The sequence below is a fragment of the Geotrypetes seraphini genome, chromosome 2 (genome assembly GCF_902459505.1).
Source record: "Geotrypetes seraphini chromosome 2, aGeoSer1.1, whole genome shotgun sequence".
Taxonomy (NCBI): Eukaryota; Metazoa; Chordata; class Amphibia; order Gymnophiona; family Dermophiidae; genus Geotrypetes; species Geotrypetes seraphini.
Window position 1 is genome coordinate 45,886,584 of NC_047085.1, and position 20,316 is coordinate 45,906,899.

Consider the following 20,316-nt stretch of genomic DNA (forward strand, 5'->3'; position numbering starts at 1 on the left):
CTAAGAACAATTAACTTTGAAAGATTCCGGAACCAAAAAACAAACAAACTAAAGAAATGGTGTGTTCTACTCATTCAGAGTAAGAGAGTAAATGGAAGGATTTAGATAGTTACTGTTGCTTCAGGTTAACATTATTTACTAAGCTTCTTCTGCAGAGCTTTTCAATTTCTCATTGTTTATGTTGTTATCTATTTTATATCAATTTTACCTAGAACTTATTAATCTGGTCTCTATATTCTTGTTACTCTATGGGGTCAGTATTTAGCAGTCAGCAGTGAAACTGGAAATTCAATGCCGGTGCCATATCCAGAGGCCGGCATTGAATTTACAAGAATTATTTGGGGACATAGCCAGCTAAGTTCAATATTTAGTGGCTGGACAGTTAAGTCCTAGTAGCCAAAGATAGATCCTCCTGAAAAACAGGTCTTTCTGGCCACCAAACTTAGGCCCAGATTCTCAAAACTCTAACACCATCGCTTAACTGTTTTCCGACGGTTTAGCCTGCATGCATTTTGGCGGCATATTATCTAAGTGGATTATCTCTGTCTTAGTGACATTTCTAGCAGTCTCCGACAATGACATGCAAATGGGCTCTTCAACACTGAAATGAGCTTATTTCCTATTTGATCTGCACATCCAGGGAGGGAGGGGGGTATTATATTTTGTTGTATTAATTGACCAAATGAAAAGAGTTTGTGTTCTTGAATTAGGGTGGGAGGAGTGGGAGGAATGTTTTGTAGTATTTCTTTGATCGATTGTAAGTGTGGTCTTGAAGTCAATTGTATGTATAATTTAATGCACTGTTTTCATATGGAAAATTAGTAAAGATTAAAAAAAACAAAACCCCACTGAAATGAGCCCTCCAGTGGATTCTTAAAAATTGCGGAGCCATTTTCTTAAAGCAGCGTTGACTTTTGGTGACAAAAATAAGAGCCTGGTCCAGGGGTGCCGGTACAGGAATGGTAATGTAAGAGACTGCTAGAAAATCCATGTTGTGATGCCCATTCTCTCCTGCTGTACGGTATGGGGGAAGGGAGGGGATGCACATTAGGGGGAGGAGTGGGAAGGGGGGACGGAGAGAAGGAGGGGGTGCCGGCACCCTGAGCAAGATGGCACCCCTGGTGGACCACCCCTCCCCCCCCTTTATGACGCCACTACACTGAGCCCAGTTTAACATAGCACTTTGTAGGGCACTTCCTTTTTTGGTTGTTGTTCCAGGTCATGCCCTAATGGTTCTCATTAGCACACAGAAACTGCAAAAACTTCACAAGGGAGCACTTACCAGCTCCAATTTAGGAGGCGCTAAGTGCTCCTGTGTTATCCGGTGATGGGATAATCGCACGCCAGCGCCAACAATCCAGCGCCGACAATTCGCTCCGACTGGGGATTTGGGGTGGCAACCCCGTCACTTTATTGGTTAGTGTTCGTGCTGCTGTTGCGAGAGGGGGGGTGAAACCCCCACATTATAGAGAAAACAGAACTTTTCCTGAAAAAATCAGAAAAAGTTCTGTTTTCTCTATAATGGAGGTTTCCAACCCTCCGAGCTCCTCTCCAACAGCAGCACGAACACTAACCAATAAAGTGGGGGGGTTGCCACCCCAACACCCCTCATCGGAGCTCTTTAAAAATTATTTTTTCCCCCGCGCACTTCTGTCTTGTACCGAATTGTCAGCGCTAGATTGTTGGCGCACTGGCTTCTTGCGCGCCACTGACTATGAACCGTGTTATCCAGTTAGCTGCTGCTAATACTGATATACTAAGGGCCACATTCTATATTTCAGGGATCTGGAAGACTATGTTGACAATTCAGGGGGCGATTTGCTGGAACCTACTGCCACTGGAGGTGAGACATAACATTAGAACATAAGAATAGCCTTACTGGGTCAGCTCCATCAAGCCCAGCAGCCCGTTCTCACGGTGGCCAATCCAGGTCCCTAGTACATTCCAGCATCTCAAAGAATAGCAAGATTCCGGAACCCCACTGAGAGCAATATTCCAGAGCTGAGATTGTGATGTCATAATGCCTCATTCCATAGTACCTCAGAGCCAACCTCATCAGTGATGTTACAATGGCTTGATTGTCCTATACTTGGCACATGTAAGAGCGTAAGAACAGCCATACTGGGTCAGACCCAAGGTCCATCTAGCCCAGTAGCCCGTTCTCACGGTGGCCAATCCAGGACCCTAGTACCTGGCCAAAACCCAAAGAGTAGCAACATTCCATGCTACCGATCCAGGGCAAGCAATTTGGAAAATGTTGAAAACTGTGCTATTTGATCGTTTCTATGTTTGATAGATGAAGAGTCCTACTCTGTGATACATGATTTTTGTTAGATGGGGAGCGTTCTGTTATTGGTTTGTTTGATTTTTATTACTTGCTGTTACTTTATTAGAGATTATTTAGGCTGTGTTGTTTTGGTTTTTGTTGTTTGTTTACAGTAGGGTTTTGTGGGTTGTTGTTTTTTTTGTAATATCATGTTTATTATGACAGAAGGCAATCACATACAAACATAGCCACAGCAGGGAGGCATAACAAATCAACACATCAACAAAGGAAATAGTATGAGATACAGCAAGATTTTCCCATCCTGACCCCGCGACTTCTTTTCCTGTCCCTGCCCCATTCATGAAAGCTCTGTCCTCATCTGCACAAGCCTCAAACCCTTTAAAATTATAAGTATTAACATTCTAGAGCTCTGATTGTGATGTCATAATGCCTCATTCCACCAATGCCTAAGCTCTGTCCTCATCTGCACAAGCCTCAAACCCTTTAAAATCATAAGTAGCAATATTCTAGAGCTCAGATTGTGATGTCATAATGTCTCATTCCACCAATGCCTAAGCTCTGTCCTCATCTGCACAAGCCTCAAACCCTTTAAAATCATAAGTAGCAACATTTTAGAGCTCAGATTGTGATGTTATATGCTTCATTCCACCAATGCCTAAGCTCTGTCCTCACCCGCACAAACCTTGAACACTTTAAAATCATAAGTAGCAACATTCTAGAGCTCAGATTGTGATGTCATAATAATCAAAAATGTCTCCACAAGTTTACTATTAAACCAAAACTTGAATAAATAAACCTACAAAAACTCCTAATAAAGGACAGATATTTTGCATGTGTAACACAAGCAAAATATCTGTGCCATGGAAAAAAATGAATAAAAAGACAGGCAGGCCTGTCAAAAAACCTGCAGACCTGACGGTAACTCAGCAGTCGGGTTTGCTAATAGTAAAACCTGATTCAATCGCTTGGCTATTTTGAATCAATCGCTTGACTATTTTGCATGGGGTTTTGCTAATTTGCATGGGAGGATCGCTACAGGCTTTAGTGAATGGGGTTGGAGGGAAATTTGGTCGCAAAGGGCTCGCAAAGCGATTGGTACACGATCGGTTTGCTTAGTGAATTTGGGCCAATATGCTTAGAAAGTTCTAATTAGTGCTAATAATTATTTGTTAATTGCCAACTATCACCAATTGGCTTGTTAATTAAGTTGTGTGCACAAATCAGCAATGCACGCAGATCTGTGAGCACAGCAATGGGCGCAGAATACAAATCAGGTCCTAACTGGATAACATGGGAACGCCCACTCTCCGCCCATGACATGCCCCCTTCCAAAAAATAAATATTAAAAAAAAAATCGATAAACCACATGCAAATAGGCAAATACCTCATAATGCTTTAACATGTGTCTGTGGTAGACAGCCTGTGCGCATGCGCTAACCACGTGCTAAGAGCTTAACGCCTTTTAGTAAAACTTTACTACCAGCTCCTCAAAAAGAAATTAAAACAATCACAAGAAAGCAGAGATGCTACGGGTTCAGGATATTCCAGATGTTTTTAGCTTGTCCTAAAATGTAGCATTGATCTCTAGAAAGATCAAAATTTTATGAGCATGGATGGACTCACATGCTTTAGATCAGCGGTCTCAAACTTGCAGCCCACAGGCCGCATGCGGCCCTCCAGGTGCTAATTTGCGGCCCGCGGTCTGGACGCGATGATCAACTGCTCCCTTGCTGCAGTTGATTGTTCCGGTCAAAGCTGCGGCCGGTGGCGGCTCTTCGCGCCATCCACACCAGCATTTCTCTTCCCCCTTCCCTTCCTTGTGGAGCAGCAGCGTGTCTGGCTGGCTCCCTTGCTCAGTCGATCGTTCCGTTCAAAGCCGCAGGTGGCGGCTCCTCGCACTATCCACTCCTGCATCGGAAGCCTCTCTGATGTCACAACATCAGAGAGGCTTCTGATGTAGGCGCGGATCTCGCGAGGAGTCGCCACCCATGGCTTTGAACGGAATGATCGACTGAGCAAGGGAGCTGGCCAGACACGCTGCTGCTCCACAAGGAAGCGAATGGAAGGGGAGGGGAAAGAGAAATGTTTCTGCTGCATAGGCAAGGGGGACCCTAGGGAAATGCTGTTGCTGCTGCACAGGGAAAGGGAAAGGGAGGGAAGGGGGAAGAGAAATGCCTCTGCTGCACAGGAAAGGGGGAAGGGAAATGCTGCTTCTGTTGCTGCTGCACCCAACTGGGGAAAGAGAGGGAAGGAAGGAGAAGGAAGACAAGGGAGAGGCGAGGAACAAGATATGCCAAGTTATGGGAGAGAGGGAAGGAAAGGAGATACCAGACCATGGAGGGGGAGGGAATTATGCCAGGGCATGGGGGGAGGGAAGGAGACAGATGCCAGACGAGGGGAAAGGAAGGAAGGAGGGAGGGAGAGAAAGGAAGGAAAGAAATGTCAGACCATGGAAATAGGATGGAAGAAGAGAGAGATGGGAAGGGAAGGGAAGACATGGAAACGTAGATTTTGAAAAGAAAGCAGAAAAATTGAATATTAAGTTAATGCCAAAGAAGGATGCAAGGCAGAAAGTGAAGATGGAGAGAAAAACAGTCAAAGGACAAGAAGGCCTTGGAAACATAGTTAAAAGAACACAAAAATAAAGTCACCAGCCAACAAAGGTAGGGAAAATGATTTTATTTTCAATATAGTGATTGAAATGTGTCAGTTTTGAGAAAGAAAAGATATTAAACTTTAAATGTGAGGGCTGCAGAAAAAATAGTTAATGTCTTATTAAAGAAATGAAAATTTTGCATAAGGTAAAACTCTTTATAGTTTATATATCTTTCCTTTTAACTGTTAAAGGAATGTTTTATAAACTATAAAGAGTTTTACCTCTTGCAAAATTGTCATTTCTTTAATAAGACATTAACTATTTTTTCTGCGGCCCTCCAAGTACCTACAAATCCAAAATGTGGCCCCACAAAGGGTTTGAGTTTGAGACCACTGCTTTAGATCATGTTTTTCCAGCTATGGCCTATTAGTCATTGTGGCCCCGTTTGGGTGAAAAGGAGCTCTGTATAGTGCTTCGTGCAGCAGTTAACACTGTGGCTAGGTTACTATTATTTCCTTTATCAAAGGCTGCCAAAAAAATCTACTTCAAAGGCTTTATCTTTGCAAAATACAGCTGCAAAATACAGTTGCAAAATATATCTCAGATCATATTACATCAGTACTTCATCCCCTATACTGGCTGCTATTAAGCAGCAAAATAAATAAGAGGTATTGTTTTTTACTTTAAAAAAATGTTCATCCCTCACTGTATTTATAATCATGTTTCTATCATATTCTAGAACTACAGCCACATTCTATACAGCAAACATTACTACTCGTAGAAACCCAAAAGGGATTCCATCAATTGCTATGCAACCAAGAGTCCATATGTATAAAAGGCCAAGCCTCTGGAACAGGGGTGGACAATCTCGGTCCTCGAACACTGCAACCCTGTTGGCTTTTCAGGATTTGACCAATGAATATGCACATAATGGAAGCAGTGCATGCACGTACATAGATCTCGGACATATTCATTGGGGAACTCCTGAAAGCCCGAATGGGTTGCAGCTCTCCAGGATCGAGGTTGCCCATCTCTGCTCTAGAAATTGCTGCCTTTTGAATTCTGAAAACAGCACAAACCCTTGCTAAAGCTTGCTATTTAAGCCTTAAGCTCCTTCCTCTGTATCCCGGGCCGCTCCCCTTGGCTCAGATGCTTGAGGCCCCTCCCAATTAGGGCCTTAGGCTCCTCCCCACGCATCATATGATGCACTGAGGTGGGGAAGGCCTGCCATTTTGGATAGGCGGACCTCAGAGCTGGAGGGACCGAGCCTCTCTCCTGTTCTCTTCACACAAAGGTATTGGGGGGGGGAGTTTGAGGGAGCATCTAGTGGCAGCAGGGAGTGAGCATCCCTCCTATCAAATGTCACTGGTGTATGTGTGGGGGGGGGGGAAGCAAGGCAGGAGGTAGTAGGCACCTCTTTTGACTATTTTCGCTGGTACAGGGTGGGGGGTCGATCCCCACTGCCGGTTCATTGGGCAGTGGGGAGATGTCAGCAAGGGCTGTCAGCGGCAGAGGGAGGGCTTTTTTTATGGGGCAGATATTGTGCGTGTGTAACACACACACATCTGTGCCCATTTTTTTTTTAAAAAAAAAAGGTTTCCTGCCCTGAACAGCTGAGTGGCAGGAGGCTGTTTTGGGGTTTCCCCTGCCTCTTAGTTGTTCGGACTAGAGAGTTACGCAGGGACAGAAATCCCGCCCGTCCCCACTAGTATCCCATTCATTTCCACCAATCCCCACCAGTATCGGGTCCGTCCCCTCCCATCCCAGCCAGAATCCCCTCCATCCCCGCCCATCCCCATGAGGAATCCCCTCCGTCCCCGCTCGAACCCGCGAGGAATCTCCTCTGTCCCCACCCATCCCCCATAAAAGTTACCTGTCCCCATAAAAAGTGGCAATTACTTCTGACAGTTTTTACTTTTTTTTTTAAGTATTAGTTTATTTAAACCAACAATAAAATGCAATATAAACACATAACAGTGAATAGAAATAAGAGATGCATACATCACCGGAAAGAATTAGAATAGAAATTAGGTCATGTGACTGTAGGGTCAACGATTTCTTGTTAAAAGAAATAAGAGTTGGATTTTTTGGCAACATAAATCTCATATCTGTAGCGCAAAGAAATCTGATTCCACCATGCATAGGTAACTTGTGGTTCCATCTGGCATAAGTAACTTGTGAGAGGTCCTTCCAAGATCCACAAATGGTTTTTAATGCAGCAATGAGTAAAGAATCAAACAATACAGCATCAAAATCATTTAAAGCAGAATTGAAAGAAGCACTTTTCAGGACAATGGTTGCATAAGAAAAATGTGCCAAAACTGAACTGGAAACCCCAAAACAAACTCAGCAAGTACTTCATTTTATACTAAACACAATTGGTGGCATAACCATGAGAGGGGGCTGGGCCTCTCACTTTGAGCTTAGCCCCCCTAAAAATGAACATCTCCCTTGCTGTAGCTGGTGGGACATTTTGTTTTTCCATCATCTTGGCCCCAGTTTCTGCTTTTGTCTATAAGAACATAAGAACATAAGAAGCGCCATCTCCGGAACAGACCCTAGGTCCATCAAGTCCGGCGATCCGCACACACGGCGGCCCCGCCAGGTGTACCCTGGCATAGTTTTGGTCCTCATATCGCTCCAAGCTTCTCGTAAAGAGAAGTGCATCTAGCCTACCTCTACCCATGTCACTTCATGCCACTCATAAGGAGATGTACATCCAACTTACCCTTAAATCCTAGAATGGTGGATTCCGCAATTACCTCTTCTGGGAGAGCATTCCAGGTGTCCACCACTCGTTGCGTGAAGCAGAACTTCCTGATATTTGTCTTGAACTTGTCCCCCCTTAGCTTCAGCCCATGTCCTCTTGTCCGTGCCACATTGGACATTGTAAATAACGTTTTTTCCTGCTCTATTTTGTCGATTTCTTTCAGTATTTTGAATGTCTCGATCATATCCCCTTGTAGTCTCCTTTTCTCAAGGGAGAACAACCCCAGTCTCTTAAGTCTTTCCTCGAAATCCAGGTTCTCCATTCCTTTCACCAGCTTTGTTGCTCGTCTCTGCACCCTCTCTAGCAGTATGATATCCTTCTTTAGGTATGGAGACCAATGCTGGACGCAGTATTCCAAGTGTGGTCTGACCATCGCTCTATAAAGCGGCATTATGACTTTCTCCGATCTACTCGTGATTCCCTTCTTTATCATGCCTAGCATTCTATTCGCGTTCTTCGCTGCCGCCGCACATTGCACCGACGGCTTCAGTGTCCTATCGATTAATACTCCCAGGTCCTTTTCCTGTTCAGATTTTCCCAGAGTTGCACCTGACATACTATACTTGTGTTCCTTATTTTTTCTGCCTAAGTGCATCACTTTGCATTTTTCCACATTAAACTTCATCTGCCATTTATCTGCCCAATTCTCCAATCGGCTTAAGTAACTCTGGAGTTCTTCACTGTCCTTCTGCGATTTGATGGCCCGGCATAGCTTTGTGTCATCTGCAAACTTGATGATCTCACTGGATGTTCCATCCTCTAGGTCATTGATGAAGATATTAAATAAGATGGGCCCAAGTACCGAGCCCTGGGGCACACCGCTAGTCACATTTTCCCAGTCCAAGAACTTCCCATTTATGCCCACTCTCTGCCTTCTGTTCTCCAGCTATTTGCCTATCCATCTTAGTATATCTCTTTCTATTCCATGGCCCTGCAGTTTCCTGATGAGTCTAACATGTGGAACTTTGTCGAACGCTTTCTGAAAATCCAAGTATATAATATCCACCGGTTCTCCATTATCAATTTGTCTGTTCATTGTCTCAAAAAATTGAAGTAGGTTCATCAAGCATGACTTCCCTTTCCTGAATCCATGTTGGCTGGCTCTCATCAGGTCGTGTGTGTCTAGGTGCCGGGTTATGCTATCCTTGATCAGCGCCTCAACCATCTTTCCAGGGACCGACGTGAGACTCACAGGTCTATAGTTGCCCGGTACTCCTCTTGATCCTTTTTTGAATATCGGCGTGTCGTTCGCTATCTTCCAGTCGTCTGGTATCTGCCCTGTTTTGATTGACAGGTTGGCCAGTTTGTGGAATAGTTCTCCGATTTCCACTTTTAGCTCTATCTTCTACTAATTCTCTTTGTAGGTCTCGGAAACCCCGGTTCCATCCCCGTGGGAGTCCCGTGAGCCTAGGGGGATCCCTGCAGGAGTCCTGCGGGACCCGCGGGATTCCCGCAATCCCCGTTCCCGTGCAGACCTCTAGTTCGGGCTTCCCCTGCTGGCTCTGCACTTATATGACAGTCACTCTCGCAGCGATCAATCGGATGGGAGAGACGGGGATTACGACTAACCTCCGTGCAAATCATTTGCATGCAAAATTTTTAGTGTTTTAGAATTGGTCAAAAATCAGAACATAGCGGACCCACCGATCCTGTTTAATGCATCTAGCTCTGGAGCATGGTTAGAATAGTTTTGGAAAGTAATCCTTTTTCAGATCAGAAATAAGCAAATGAAGACAGGTATCAGTATATAAGAGCAAAACAAAGGGCTAAATTCACTTAGCGACCCCGGCCCAATTCACTTACCTCTCTTCCGACCATCCTGCGATCTGTGCATGCAAATGAGGGCAACGGCATGCAAAGTAGGCAGGGTCGCAATTCACTAAACAAAACCCTGCAACACCGACTGGGCTGGCCGATCAAAAAAAGCGACTGCTGAGGACCTCAACCCTTTCCGGCTGCCCTACCTTCTGCCACCCTGCTCTTTGCCCTGTCAGCCCCTATCCTGCAGCCCCAAACACACTCGCCTTCCTGCCCCGAATATGCTGCCTGCCTGCCCCAAATGCGCCTGCCTACATGCATGCCCAAAATGCGCTGCCTGCCTGCCCCAAACATGCTGCCTGCCTGCCTCCCTTTCCCGCACTGCTAGCCCCTGGTTTTAACCCGCGGGCTTAAGCGGGTTAACACCACGGGCTCCATTAAAATGATCGCCTTAAAAAAAAAAAAAAAAATCTCTGCTGGCCCTAAGGGCCAGCGCATGCGCAGACTATCTACAGATGGTAGATGGTCTGCGCATGCGTGGGGATCGCTATCGAGCGATCCGGGAAGGCAGATGGGGGCATTCCTCCGATCGCCCCATCTGCATATTGGGGCTTCGTGAATCCATCAGACCTGCCCGGATCGGAGGTTCATGAATCTAGGGCAAAGTATTCAAATGACAGTCTTACAGGAAGAGGGAGGGTGATATGAAGGTGTGATATGAAGGTGTCAGAGCAGTAAAACATGATAAAACATTTTTAAACCCTCCAGACAGGACTTAACAACTAGAGAATGACACGGTGACAAAATTCATCACCGTTCCCGTCCCCGCGGATAACCGCGGGAAATAATCCCATGTCATTTTCTAGTGTCTATGTCAACCTCAGTCCTTCTACACCAGCATTCTTCAAAGCAAAGCTTGCGGGTCAGTGGTTGTGGCCATTCATACTCTGATTCTTCCCTCTCTCCTTAAAGAATGACATGAAGATGGTTTCCCGCGGTTATCCGCGGGGACGGGAACGGTGATGAATTTTGTCACGGTGTCATTCTCTATTAACAACGACATTGGATTTCTCTAGCATTATAAAGCATAACAATTTTTACTGCTCTGACACTTTCCTATCATCCAGTTTAAATGAGACTGAAATATAACAGATCATATCACGCCAGTTGTTATGTATGTTGCTTAATTAGTTACTGTTTATCAATAAAATGTCCGTTTCAAAATCTGAGCTGCTCAAAGCTCAGGGGTACTGCTTACCGATTCTACACCCCGATCACCTTTTGCACCTATATAGGTAACCCTGAACTGTCGAACACTGGCATCGGAGATCTGCCATTTGATTTGTAGACTAGATGTAGTTTCATCATCTATCACGAGATTTCTTATTCCTGTTCGAACAGCTATGAACAAAGAGGACAAAATATGTTAGCCCTTGTTGTGATGTCACTGACAAATAGTTACATTGTATAAAGCATCCCTTAACAACAGTGCATTCTTTTCTTTTCTTTTTTTTTTTTTAATATCTTTATTCATTTTGAAACCAAAAACAAGTGCAAACATATTATATGATCATATTGCACTATAATAGCATCTAAATTCAATCAAAATTGTAATCTATGACAAATAAATATATCAACCCCCCCATCTTCACATTCAAAAATTGCACTCAAATTAAAGATTAAAAATACTTTCTAACCCCCCTCCCACCCACCCTTCTATTCTTAAATACAGGCAGTCCCCAAGTTACAGACGCCTGACTTAAGTATGACTCATACTTAAGAACGCAGTTGCAGCTTCATTTGATTTTACTGAGCAGCATTTCCAGTGGCCTAGACGCCTACACTTCTCCTGCAGCAGATTCAGGAATGACGCATGGCCACATTAAGAACAGTGTGTGGTTGTGCATGCTGTACCTTAGAGGGAACACGGGTAGGGGCAGTTGGCCCTTTTGTCAGCTGGGAGCAGAGTTCAAGAATCTTAAAATCTGCAAGTTCTGAGTTACATACAAATCCGACTCAAGAATAGCTTTAAAACATAACTCGTTCTTAACCTGGGGACTGCCCTTATATTGACTTTTTCTTTACCTGCTGTCATGGATCTTGTGGTTGTAGTGATTGTAGTGGTGGTGGTGACGGCAGCACTAGTTGTCTTTAGCACTGTAAAAAAAAAAAAAATAAAGCATCATTAAAATGATAGGAACCAAACCGGCCACGCATTCTTTTCATCCATGGGTTTCTGTATCTGTAACTTAGAGCTGCACACTAAACCAAGAAGTCTCTATACTTTTCACATGAAAACGAACGGATCGGTATTCAGACAAAGTTATACATTCGCTGGTGGCTGATGAGCATTTAGGGGTCCTTTCACTAAGGCACGCTAACTGATTTAGTGCGTGCTAAATGGTAAGGGGCGAAAACGTCCCAAAACCGGCCTAAGTTGGCACTTTCTTCGGGGAGAAAAACGTCTCGAAACCGGCCTAAGTCGGCACTTGGACGAGCATTTCTCAAAAACGCCCAAGTGCCGATAATAAAACCGGGTTTTGGACGTATTTCTAAACGACCTAGGCTTTCATAGTGCCGCTCAACGTCCACAGCTAAACGGGGCGTTTCGGGAGGCGTGTCGAGGGCGGGAGTTGGGCGGGACGTGGGCCGGCTTAGACTTAGTCGTACAGCATGTATAACCGAAAGTTTAACAACAGAGCCTAGACGGAACTTGGACATTGTGACTTTAAATATCACTGGTTCCTGTGACATTTAAAGCTAAGTCTCACAAACTTTAGTACATCTTTAAGTTTTGAAAATATAACTCGTTACTACCAGCATTAGTTTTGACTCGTATTGAACACTGCAATGATTGGGTGGTGAGGCGGTGGCATCTGCCTTCATGTCTCTGAGCAGAGTTCGATTAGAAGTGGATATGAATCATATTTTGGTTATTCCATTTTGACTTCATAGAGTGACTCTTCTTAAAAATTTGCAGTGTAAAACTAGCGGCATAAAGTTAAACAGAGCACAGCACTAGCCTAGCTAAAAATGATTGGTTTAGTAAATTAACTGAGAGTTAATTTGAATATTTTAAAAAAGTAATTGCATTTGAAACGTTAATCTATCTGTGTCATCTCGGTAATTATTTTCCAGCAGACTCATCATTAACCCCCCCCCCCCCCAATTACAAATCCATGAAAGCAGTTTTTAGCGCTGAATGCTCCTGACACTCATAGGCCCTCTTTTACTAAGGTTTGCTAACCGATTAGCGCACGCTAATCGGATTGGCGCGTGCATATTAGTCTAGAACTAGTTTGTTTATCAATGACTGAAGGGTCTGCTTCCATTTTTTCTAGTTTTACCCACTGGGCATGCCTGGACTTGTAAGTATGATTTCTCTAATAAAGGCGGTACAACAAGCCCATGCACTCCATAGATCAAACCAAAGACTGGATTGGATTGCCCTCCGAGCTGATTATCCTGGGAAGTTATCATTCTCTGGTACATACAAGACCTGCTTATTATAGTGGGAAGTGCAGTTCAAAAGACTATATACAGATATAACATAGTAAATATACCTTTCCGAACTACATTTTTCAAGCCAGCTTGTCCCTAATAAAATTCTGGTGTGTGCCGCGGTACAAATTCTGTTCCAACTCACAGGGCCGACACTCTCTTGGACTGTCTTAAAGCTTTTATCATCAGCAACTGAGTGTTGTTGGAACTTAAGTTCAACTTTCAGTTCCAGTCTATTTCAAAATTATTAAACAAAAATAAAAGAAACCTCTAGCTGATCCGTGGAATTTGCGTTTTACTCCTGGCTCTCATGAAAACCAGCTGAGTGACTCAGTGGCAGTGCTGTACAATGTTATTCAGAGAATCCTCAGTATAATTCCTGGATGAGTTCTCCCATACCCAGATCAGCTAAGGATGCGGTAAATAATGCTCAAATATTGGCACCGATAAAAAAAACTGGCACTAAGCACTGTCCTATAAAGGGCTCTCCAAGGGTGTAGCTAGGGGTGGGCCTGGGCCCTTCCAGCAGCAGTGCAACCTTGATAACACCAGCCATGGGAACAAGCTAGGTTCCTGCTGCTGTCTGCAAAGGGTCACTGGGAGCATGTAAAATCACTGCTTCTGCTGCCAGCTGACCCAGAAGCCTTCCCTCCCAGGCTGTAATTAGGAAGTTGCACCAGAGTTGGGGGAGAGGGGACATGGTAGAGGAAAGGCTTCCAGGTCAGCCAGCAGCAGAAGCAGTGATTCTTCATGTTGCCAACAACCCTTTGAAAGACGCAGCACAGGAGGGAGAGGGTAGGAGAGAGGGATAATTGTTGGCCGTGAAGGTGGAGGAATAATTGTTAGACGTGAGAGAGAAGGGCAGGGTAGATGCTGCACAGGAAGGGTGAAAGGCGAGAGAAGAAATGTTGGAACTTGGAGGGAGGGAAGAGAGAGAGGGAGATATGCTGGACATGGTGGTGGAGGTAACGAGAGAAATGGAGAGATGCTACAGGGGGGAGAAAGATGCTAGACCTGGGATGTAAGAGAGAGATGGTGGACAATGACAGGGAAGAGAAAGAGACAGAATGATGTTGGACATGAGGGTGGAAAAGAGGGAATGAAAGATGCTGCACAAGATGGGGAAGAAGGGGAGAGATATTGGATCCAGGGCAAAATGAAGTGGAGAGATGCTAGATTGTGGTTGGGAGGGAAGAAAGAAGGAGAAATGCTGGACCACGGGGAAGGAGGCAAGAGAAAAGAGAGAAGGGACAGGACAACGTTGGAGAGGTGGAGTGGAAGGGGGAGGGCGATATCAGACTACAAGGGTGGGGAGGGAAGAAAAAAGGACTGATACTTGGCCATAAGGTGGGGGTGGAGAGCCACTTGGAATAATGGAATCATGTGAGAGAAGCTAAGGGGGAAGGTGGAAAGGAAATGAATGAGAGGTGGATAGTGATTACAGGGGAGTAAAATATGGTAATAGGGATTAGATGGAAGATGGAAAGGAATGGAAGGCTTGGGAAGGAGTGAGATGGGGGCTGAGAGAGCTAGTGGTTGAAAGAAGGAGAATGCATTCTGATAGGTATCTGATAAGTACAAAGAAGAAAAGAGGTTAGAAAGAGGGTGAAATTTGAATGGGCAGAGGCAGAAAAGAGAAGAAAATAAAGAGAGGAAAGAGCTAAAGCGAAAAGATCAATATGTCAGAGGCAAATTTAGTAAGGGAATGGAAGGAGACAGGAGAGAAGACAAAATGGACAGCAGTCACTTGAAGAAGAATTAGCAGAAGACAGACAGGAAAGCTGAAAAGAGAAACTGTAACCAACATGATGGAAAAATAAAATTTCCAGACAACAAAGGTAGAAAAGCCATGTTATTTTGAATTTATTAATTGAAAGATGATAGCTTGCGAAATGTGCATAGTGTGTTCAGTAGAACATGTGTGTTCAGTAGAAAAGGGAATACATTTCTGTTTTTATTTCTTCACTGTTGTAGTTCAATTTTTGTCTACAGATTTTAATTTCTAATTTTTGATCCTTAGTTCTGTATTTAGTGAGGGAAGGGGGGTGTCTTATATATTTCCTGCCCTGGGCCCTAGTATATCTAACACCAGCTCTGACCCTTACTGTAGCTGGTGGGGGATCCCCAAGTTCCATCAGATGAGCATTTCCTCTGAAGGCAGCTAAAACTCCTTTCTACTAAGCTTGGCAGATGGCGGCAGCATCCTTGAGCCACCAGCATGCATGCGGAGCCTGCATCGGTGACTCAAGGAGTTTCTGCTGCTGCATGTCAAGCTTGGTAAAAGGGAGTTCTAGCTATCTTTGGAGTAAGTCTTCAACTGCCAGAGCTTGGAAATCCTCATGAGCTAAAGTATTTGCATTTTGAGTTGGGAGGTCCCAGGGAGTGCTGGAGAGTGGGGGAGGGCAGAACAGAGAGAAAATGTTATGCCTACCTGCTTTTGGGCTCAGACCCATCCAAAACTGGTTGTCTGGCTATGCCACTACTATAGGCTGAGTGCCCTAGAGTAATGCATAGAAACATAGAAACATAAAAATAGACGGCAGATAAGGGCCACGGCCCATCAAGTCTGCCCACCCTACTGTCCCTCCCCTACCTTTGCCCTGTGAATAGATCCCATGTGCCGATCCCATTTGGCCTTAAAATCAGGCACGCTGCTGGCCTCAATCACCTGCAGTGGAAGACTATTCCAGCGATCAACCACCCTTTCAGTGAAAAATAATTTCCTGGTGTCACCTCGTAGTTTCCCGCCTCTGATTTTCCACGGGATGCCCTCTTGTTGTCGCGGGACCCCTGAAAAAGAAGATATCTTCCTCAGCCTCGATGCGGCCCGTGAGATACTTGAATGTCTCGATCATGTCCCCCCTCTCACTGCGCTCTTCGAGCAAGTACAGCCGCAATTTGTCTAACCGTTCCTCGTACGGGAGATCCTTGAGTCCCGAGACCATCCGGGTGGCCATTCTCTGAACCGACTCCAGTCTCAGCACATCCTTGCGATAATGTGGCCTCCAGAATTGCACACAGTATTACAGGTGGGGTCTCACCATGGATGTATACAATGGCATAATGACTTCCGGCTTACGGCTGACGAAACCCCTGCGTATGCAACCTATGATTTGTCTTGCCTTGGATGAAGCTTGCTCCACTTGATTGGCAGCCTTCATGTCCTCACCGACGATCACCCCCAAGTCTCGTTCTGCTACCGTTCTTACTAGGATCTCGCCATTAAGGGTATAGATCTTGCATGGATTTTGGCTGCCCAGGTGCATAACACTGATTCACTCCCCAAATTTGGTATAAATGTTGGCGTCCAGCTCATGGCATTCAAGTGCATACATGGCATGCGAGTTTTCAGATTTTCAGAATTCCCCTGACCCATCTATGCCCCTCTTTGGGTTTTGCGCTATGGAATTTAAGTGCCCTGGGGTTACAGAAGAACATGCATGTGCAAATCCAAATCAGTGCCAATTAATGTCAATAACTGATTGTTCACCGGGCTGTAGGGAATGTCAACTTCTGCACACATACAAATGACAATCCAAAAAGAGCAGAGCAGTCCAGGTCTTCAAACCAAAGGGAATTTAATAACAACCATACATGTAGAACAATGACTGAACTCGATATTGGCCGTGTTTCGGCTCCAAAGCCTGCCTCAGGAATCCTAGGGTCTCATAAGTTGAATCAGATCACATGTAGCAGTAACACATATGCAATTTAAGGTTAAGTTTTCTCTTTAAAGATGCTTTTAGTGAATAAACATAATTCTTTTGTCTCTCTTCATCTAATATTTCATCTCTAATCATTTTTGTTTCCCCTCCTAATGTTTTTACCTTAATATATTGAATTTAACACTGATTGTAATCCTTAAATAATTTTTCCTTTTGTTTTGATGTCGTATGTATAAATTATTTAACTTAAATGATTTAAATTTTGTATAAGAATGTCCGTATTTGCAATTTAATTTGTTAAGCTGTATGTTTATGTGATTTGTTACCTATATTTTAGATATTTTAACAATTTGTACATCGCCTAGAACTTGGAATAGGCGATTAATCAAATTATATAATAAACTTGGAAACTTGGAAGAACATAAATCATACCAGTAAAATGGAGAAAGCAGAGGCCAGCACTAGGTTAGATGCCCATTTTCAATTCAGTTAGGTCCTATGTATTTAATAAACCCACTTTCCAATTGAAACCATTTTTATTTTTGTATAAACTTAGGGACGGAAACCTTTTCATCAGAAATAGACATTTTTTTAGCGAGTCAGAAAATATGAAGGGCTCCTTTTACAAAGCTGCGATAGCGGTTTTAGCGCGCGCTAGACGCTAACGCCAGCATTGGGCTGGCGTTAGTTCTAGCCACGTAGCGCGGGTTTAGCGTGCGCTAAAATGCTGCATGCGCTAAAAACGATATCGCAGCATAGTAAAAGGAGCCCTAATTAATAGGATAGATGCATCTTTATGAATATGTTCATTGGACAAAAACAAAACTTAGGGTTATGATTGTTATGTACTCTGCATACAAATTAGAGCATGACACGGTGGCGGTTTACCCGCGGCTACCGCGTTTAGCCACGGGTAATCCGCCAAAAACGGGGAATGAAAATTAGCAGCCTCTGCGGGGACGGGGACAAGGCCATCACCGCCCCGTGGAGCGGTGAATGGTCTTGTCACCGCAGTGAGGCATAAAGGATCATGCGGTCCCCGAAGCCCCCACCCGCCCACCCGCATGCCGGCTCGATCGTTTAACCAGCTTCCTCTCTCCACCTCACCTTAGTTTGCTGGCTTTCTTTTTCGGCGACCGGAACGCTTTCAAAAGAGCCACGCATGCGCGGCTGCTCAGTATTCAATCTTCTGCTCTGACCCAACCGGAAACAGGAAGTTGCAGCAGAGCAGAAGATTGAACTTTGAGCAACCGCGCGTGCGCGGCTCTTTGAAAGCGTGCCGGTCGCCGAAAAAGAAAGCCGGCAAACTAAGGAGAGCTGGAGAGAGGAAGCTGGTTAAACGATCGAGCCGGCGTGCGGGTGGGGGCTGTGGGGACCGCGTGTTCCAGCTCACACAAGGAAGGAGGGGGTGAAAGGGAAAAGTTTCTCTTCCTTGGAAATGTGGAAGGCAGAGTGGGGAGAAGACGCTGGAAGGGAAGAAGACTATGGGGGAGCGGAGGGAAGAAGATGGGTTCTAGACCAATTGGGGGGGAGGGAGTGAAGGGAGAGGCACAGTAACAGCAAATGGAAGACGCAGAGCGAAGATACACAGTGGATGGAAGGAATTGAATGAGAAGATGTGGAAAGCAGAAACCAGACAACAAAGGTAGAAAAAAAAATATATTTATTTTTTACTTTAGGATAAAATAGTATATTAGATCAAAATTTATAAACAAAGCCCTGCCAGCTGAACATCTCTTTCTCTAGTTCAGCAGCAGGAACTTTGATTTATAAGAAAGGAATAAGCTAAATATTACAGTACTAAGGCTTATATGGATGCAGCGGGGGCGGTGACGGGGCGGTGAATGGGATGGCAGTGGCGGTGACGGGGCGGTGAAAGGGATGGCAGTGGCGGTGAAAGGGATGGCGGTGACGGTGACGGGGCGGTGAAGGGAACAGCGGTGACAGGGTGGTGCAGAGGATGGTGGGCCGGGGACGGTGCAGTGACGGGGACAGATTTTTTCCCCGTGTCATTCTCTAATACAAATCTTTGCAGATCTCTGAACTTGTTCACAGGAAAACTCATTCAGGTGAGAGTACAGCTGGACTCCCTTGAGGATCCATTTGGACTCTGTCAGTTTTACAAATGCAAACACCAAACCATCTGTACAAATTAAATAAGATTTGGTGGCATTGTGTACTAGGGATAGAGTAACAAACACCTATAGTTTATTCTCCTATTAACATAATATAACATAACATTATACTTATAGACTGTGTTACCAAAAAGTTCTATGCGGTTTATAAAAGATTATAAACATTAAACACAATCGTATATTTGAATGAGTCAGCTAGTCAGGTATTTGGAGAAAAGATAGGTTTTTAGCTGTTTTCTAAAATATCTGTAAGAAACAGCTGTGAGCAACAATGACTGAAATTCTTTTTCATGAGAAGCTGCCTGAGATGCTACAGAGTGATTTAGGAATTTCTTGCTTTTACAACCTTTTACAGAAGGGAAATTGAACAGAGCGTGAGTTTTTCTACTGCATTTGTGCAAAGCTATGGAAAAACTATTAGCCTCTGTGAGGTCCTTTTGTTTCCTGTAACGCAGTGCATCGCAAACTGTGTGTCGAGGCACACTAGTGTGCCGCAGCAGATTCCAGGTGTACCTCGATGAGATGCCGGTAAGGAGGAGAGGTGCCTGCACAGGCTGACTGCTTATAGGACATGCCTCTTGCGGCAAGAAGCACGTCCTGTAAGCAGTCAGCTGGCGCCGACAACTCTCCTCCTCGCCAATGTCTCTCCTCCTCTCCCCGCACCTCCCCTCCTCTAGGATCCCCACCGAAGTGGTGGTTCAGGGTCGCGGCTGGAGGGACGCTGCACACTTCCAGGTGCCATCTGGCCGGGGCACCGGGTTTAGCGTGCCACTGGCTGAAAAAGTCTGCGGGACACTGCTGTAATGTGTTATTAAAGTTTTAACAGCATGAAAAAAAAGAACCAAGAAATATAATTGAAACCATGGAGAAGACTTTCTTACATGTAGCTGCAAGGACAGCAACTGCATCGCTTTCACTTTCATCATCAAAGATTGCAGACATTGAAACTTCGTACTCTGAATTATGTGACAGTCCGTCGATAATATATGAGTTCACGTCGCTTTTCAGGAGCACCTAAATTGGCAAAGACCAGAAACACAGTGTACACCTGTTCACATTGTTGCTTTATTACCACAGTACTAGCAATTAAGATATTGAGGCACTTGGATTTTCCGAACCTTACGGTCATCCTCTGGCCTCTTCTCTAGCCACCCCAAGACAAGCTGGTTCCACTTTGCAGAATTGTGCACCTTTGATAAAAGATATAGACCAGGGGTGGACAACCTGCAGCTTGTGGGCCACATGCAGCTCACCATTGAATTTTATGTGGCCTGCAGGACCATGGGAAGTATACACAAGAAAAGAACAGCCTGCACAAACATCATTAACCAGAGCTTGTTGAAGGTTTCCGGGTCTCGCTGCGCCTTTGTCAGGTAGAAACCGACGTTTTAGTCACCATGCTGCGGCTTTCTTCAGGGTATGCTCTGAAGTCTGCAGTGTGACTTTGGAAATAGTGGGTTCACTGACCTGATTGGGCAGTCCACCAATTTGAATTTTGGCGGGAAAGTCAGTTGGTCACAAATTTGAGTTTTGTCGTGAAAGTCCATAGAATGGAAAAAGTTTCTGGTAGGTTTAAAGATGAAGAAAGCCACAGCATGGTGGCT

At 44.7% G+C, this 20,316-nt stretch overlaps 1 protein-coding gene and 1 long non-coding RNA gene across 5 annotated transcripts in view; one reads left to right on the forward strand and one right to left on the reverse strand.

Annotated features, from left to right (window-relative positions):
• The window catches only part of COL14A1 (collagen type XIV alpha 1 chain), a 393,953-nt gene that overhangs the window by 220,063 nt on the left and 153,574 nt on the right, over window positions 1-20,316 (reverse strand). For both annotated transcript variants that reach the window (XM_033933023.1, XM_033933024.1), the window contains exons 17-19: window positions 19,594-19,726; window positions 11,497-11,568; window positions 10,670-10,812 (exon numbers count right to left, since the gene is read on the reverse strand). In XM_033933023.1, the coding sequence (XP_033788914.1) occupies window positions 10,670-10,812; window positions 11,497-11,568; window positions 19,594-19,726 (348 nt within the window). The remainder of the gene's footprint in view (window positions 1-10,669; window positions 10,813-11,496; window positions 11,569-19,593; window positions 19,727-20,316) is intronic.
• Window positions 1-20,316, forward strand: part of LOC117355058 — a 163,168-nt gene that overhangs the window by 113,454 nt on the left and 29,398 nt on the right. The window contains exon 3 of one of the 3 annotated variants that reach the window (XR_004538269.1): window positions 1,782-1,843. The exons of the other annotated variants lie outside the window; for them this stretch is intronic. This is a non-coding gene — a long non-coding RNA (uncharacterized LOC117355058). The remainder of the gene's footprint in view (window positions 1-1,781; window positions 1,844-20,316) is intronic. 3 annotated transcript variants of the gene reach the window in all.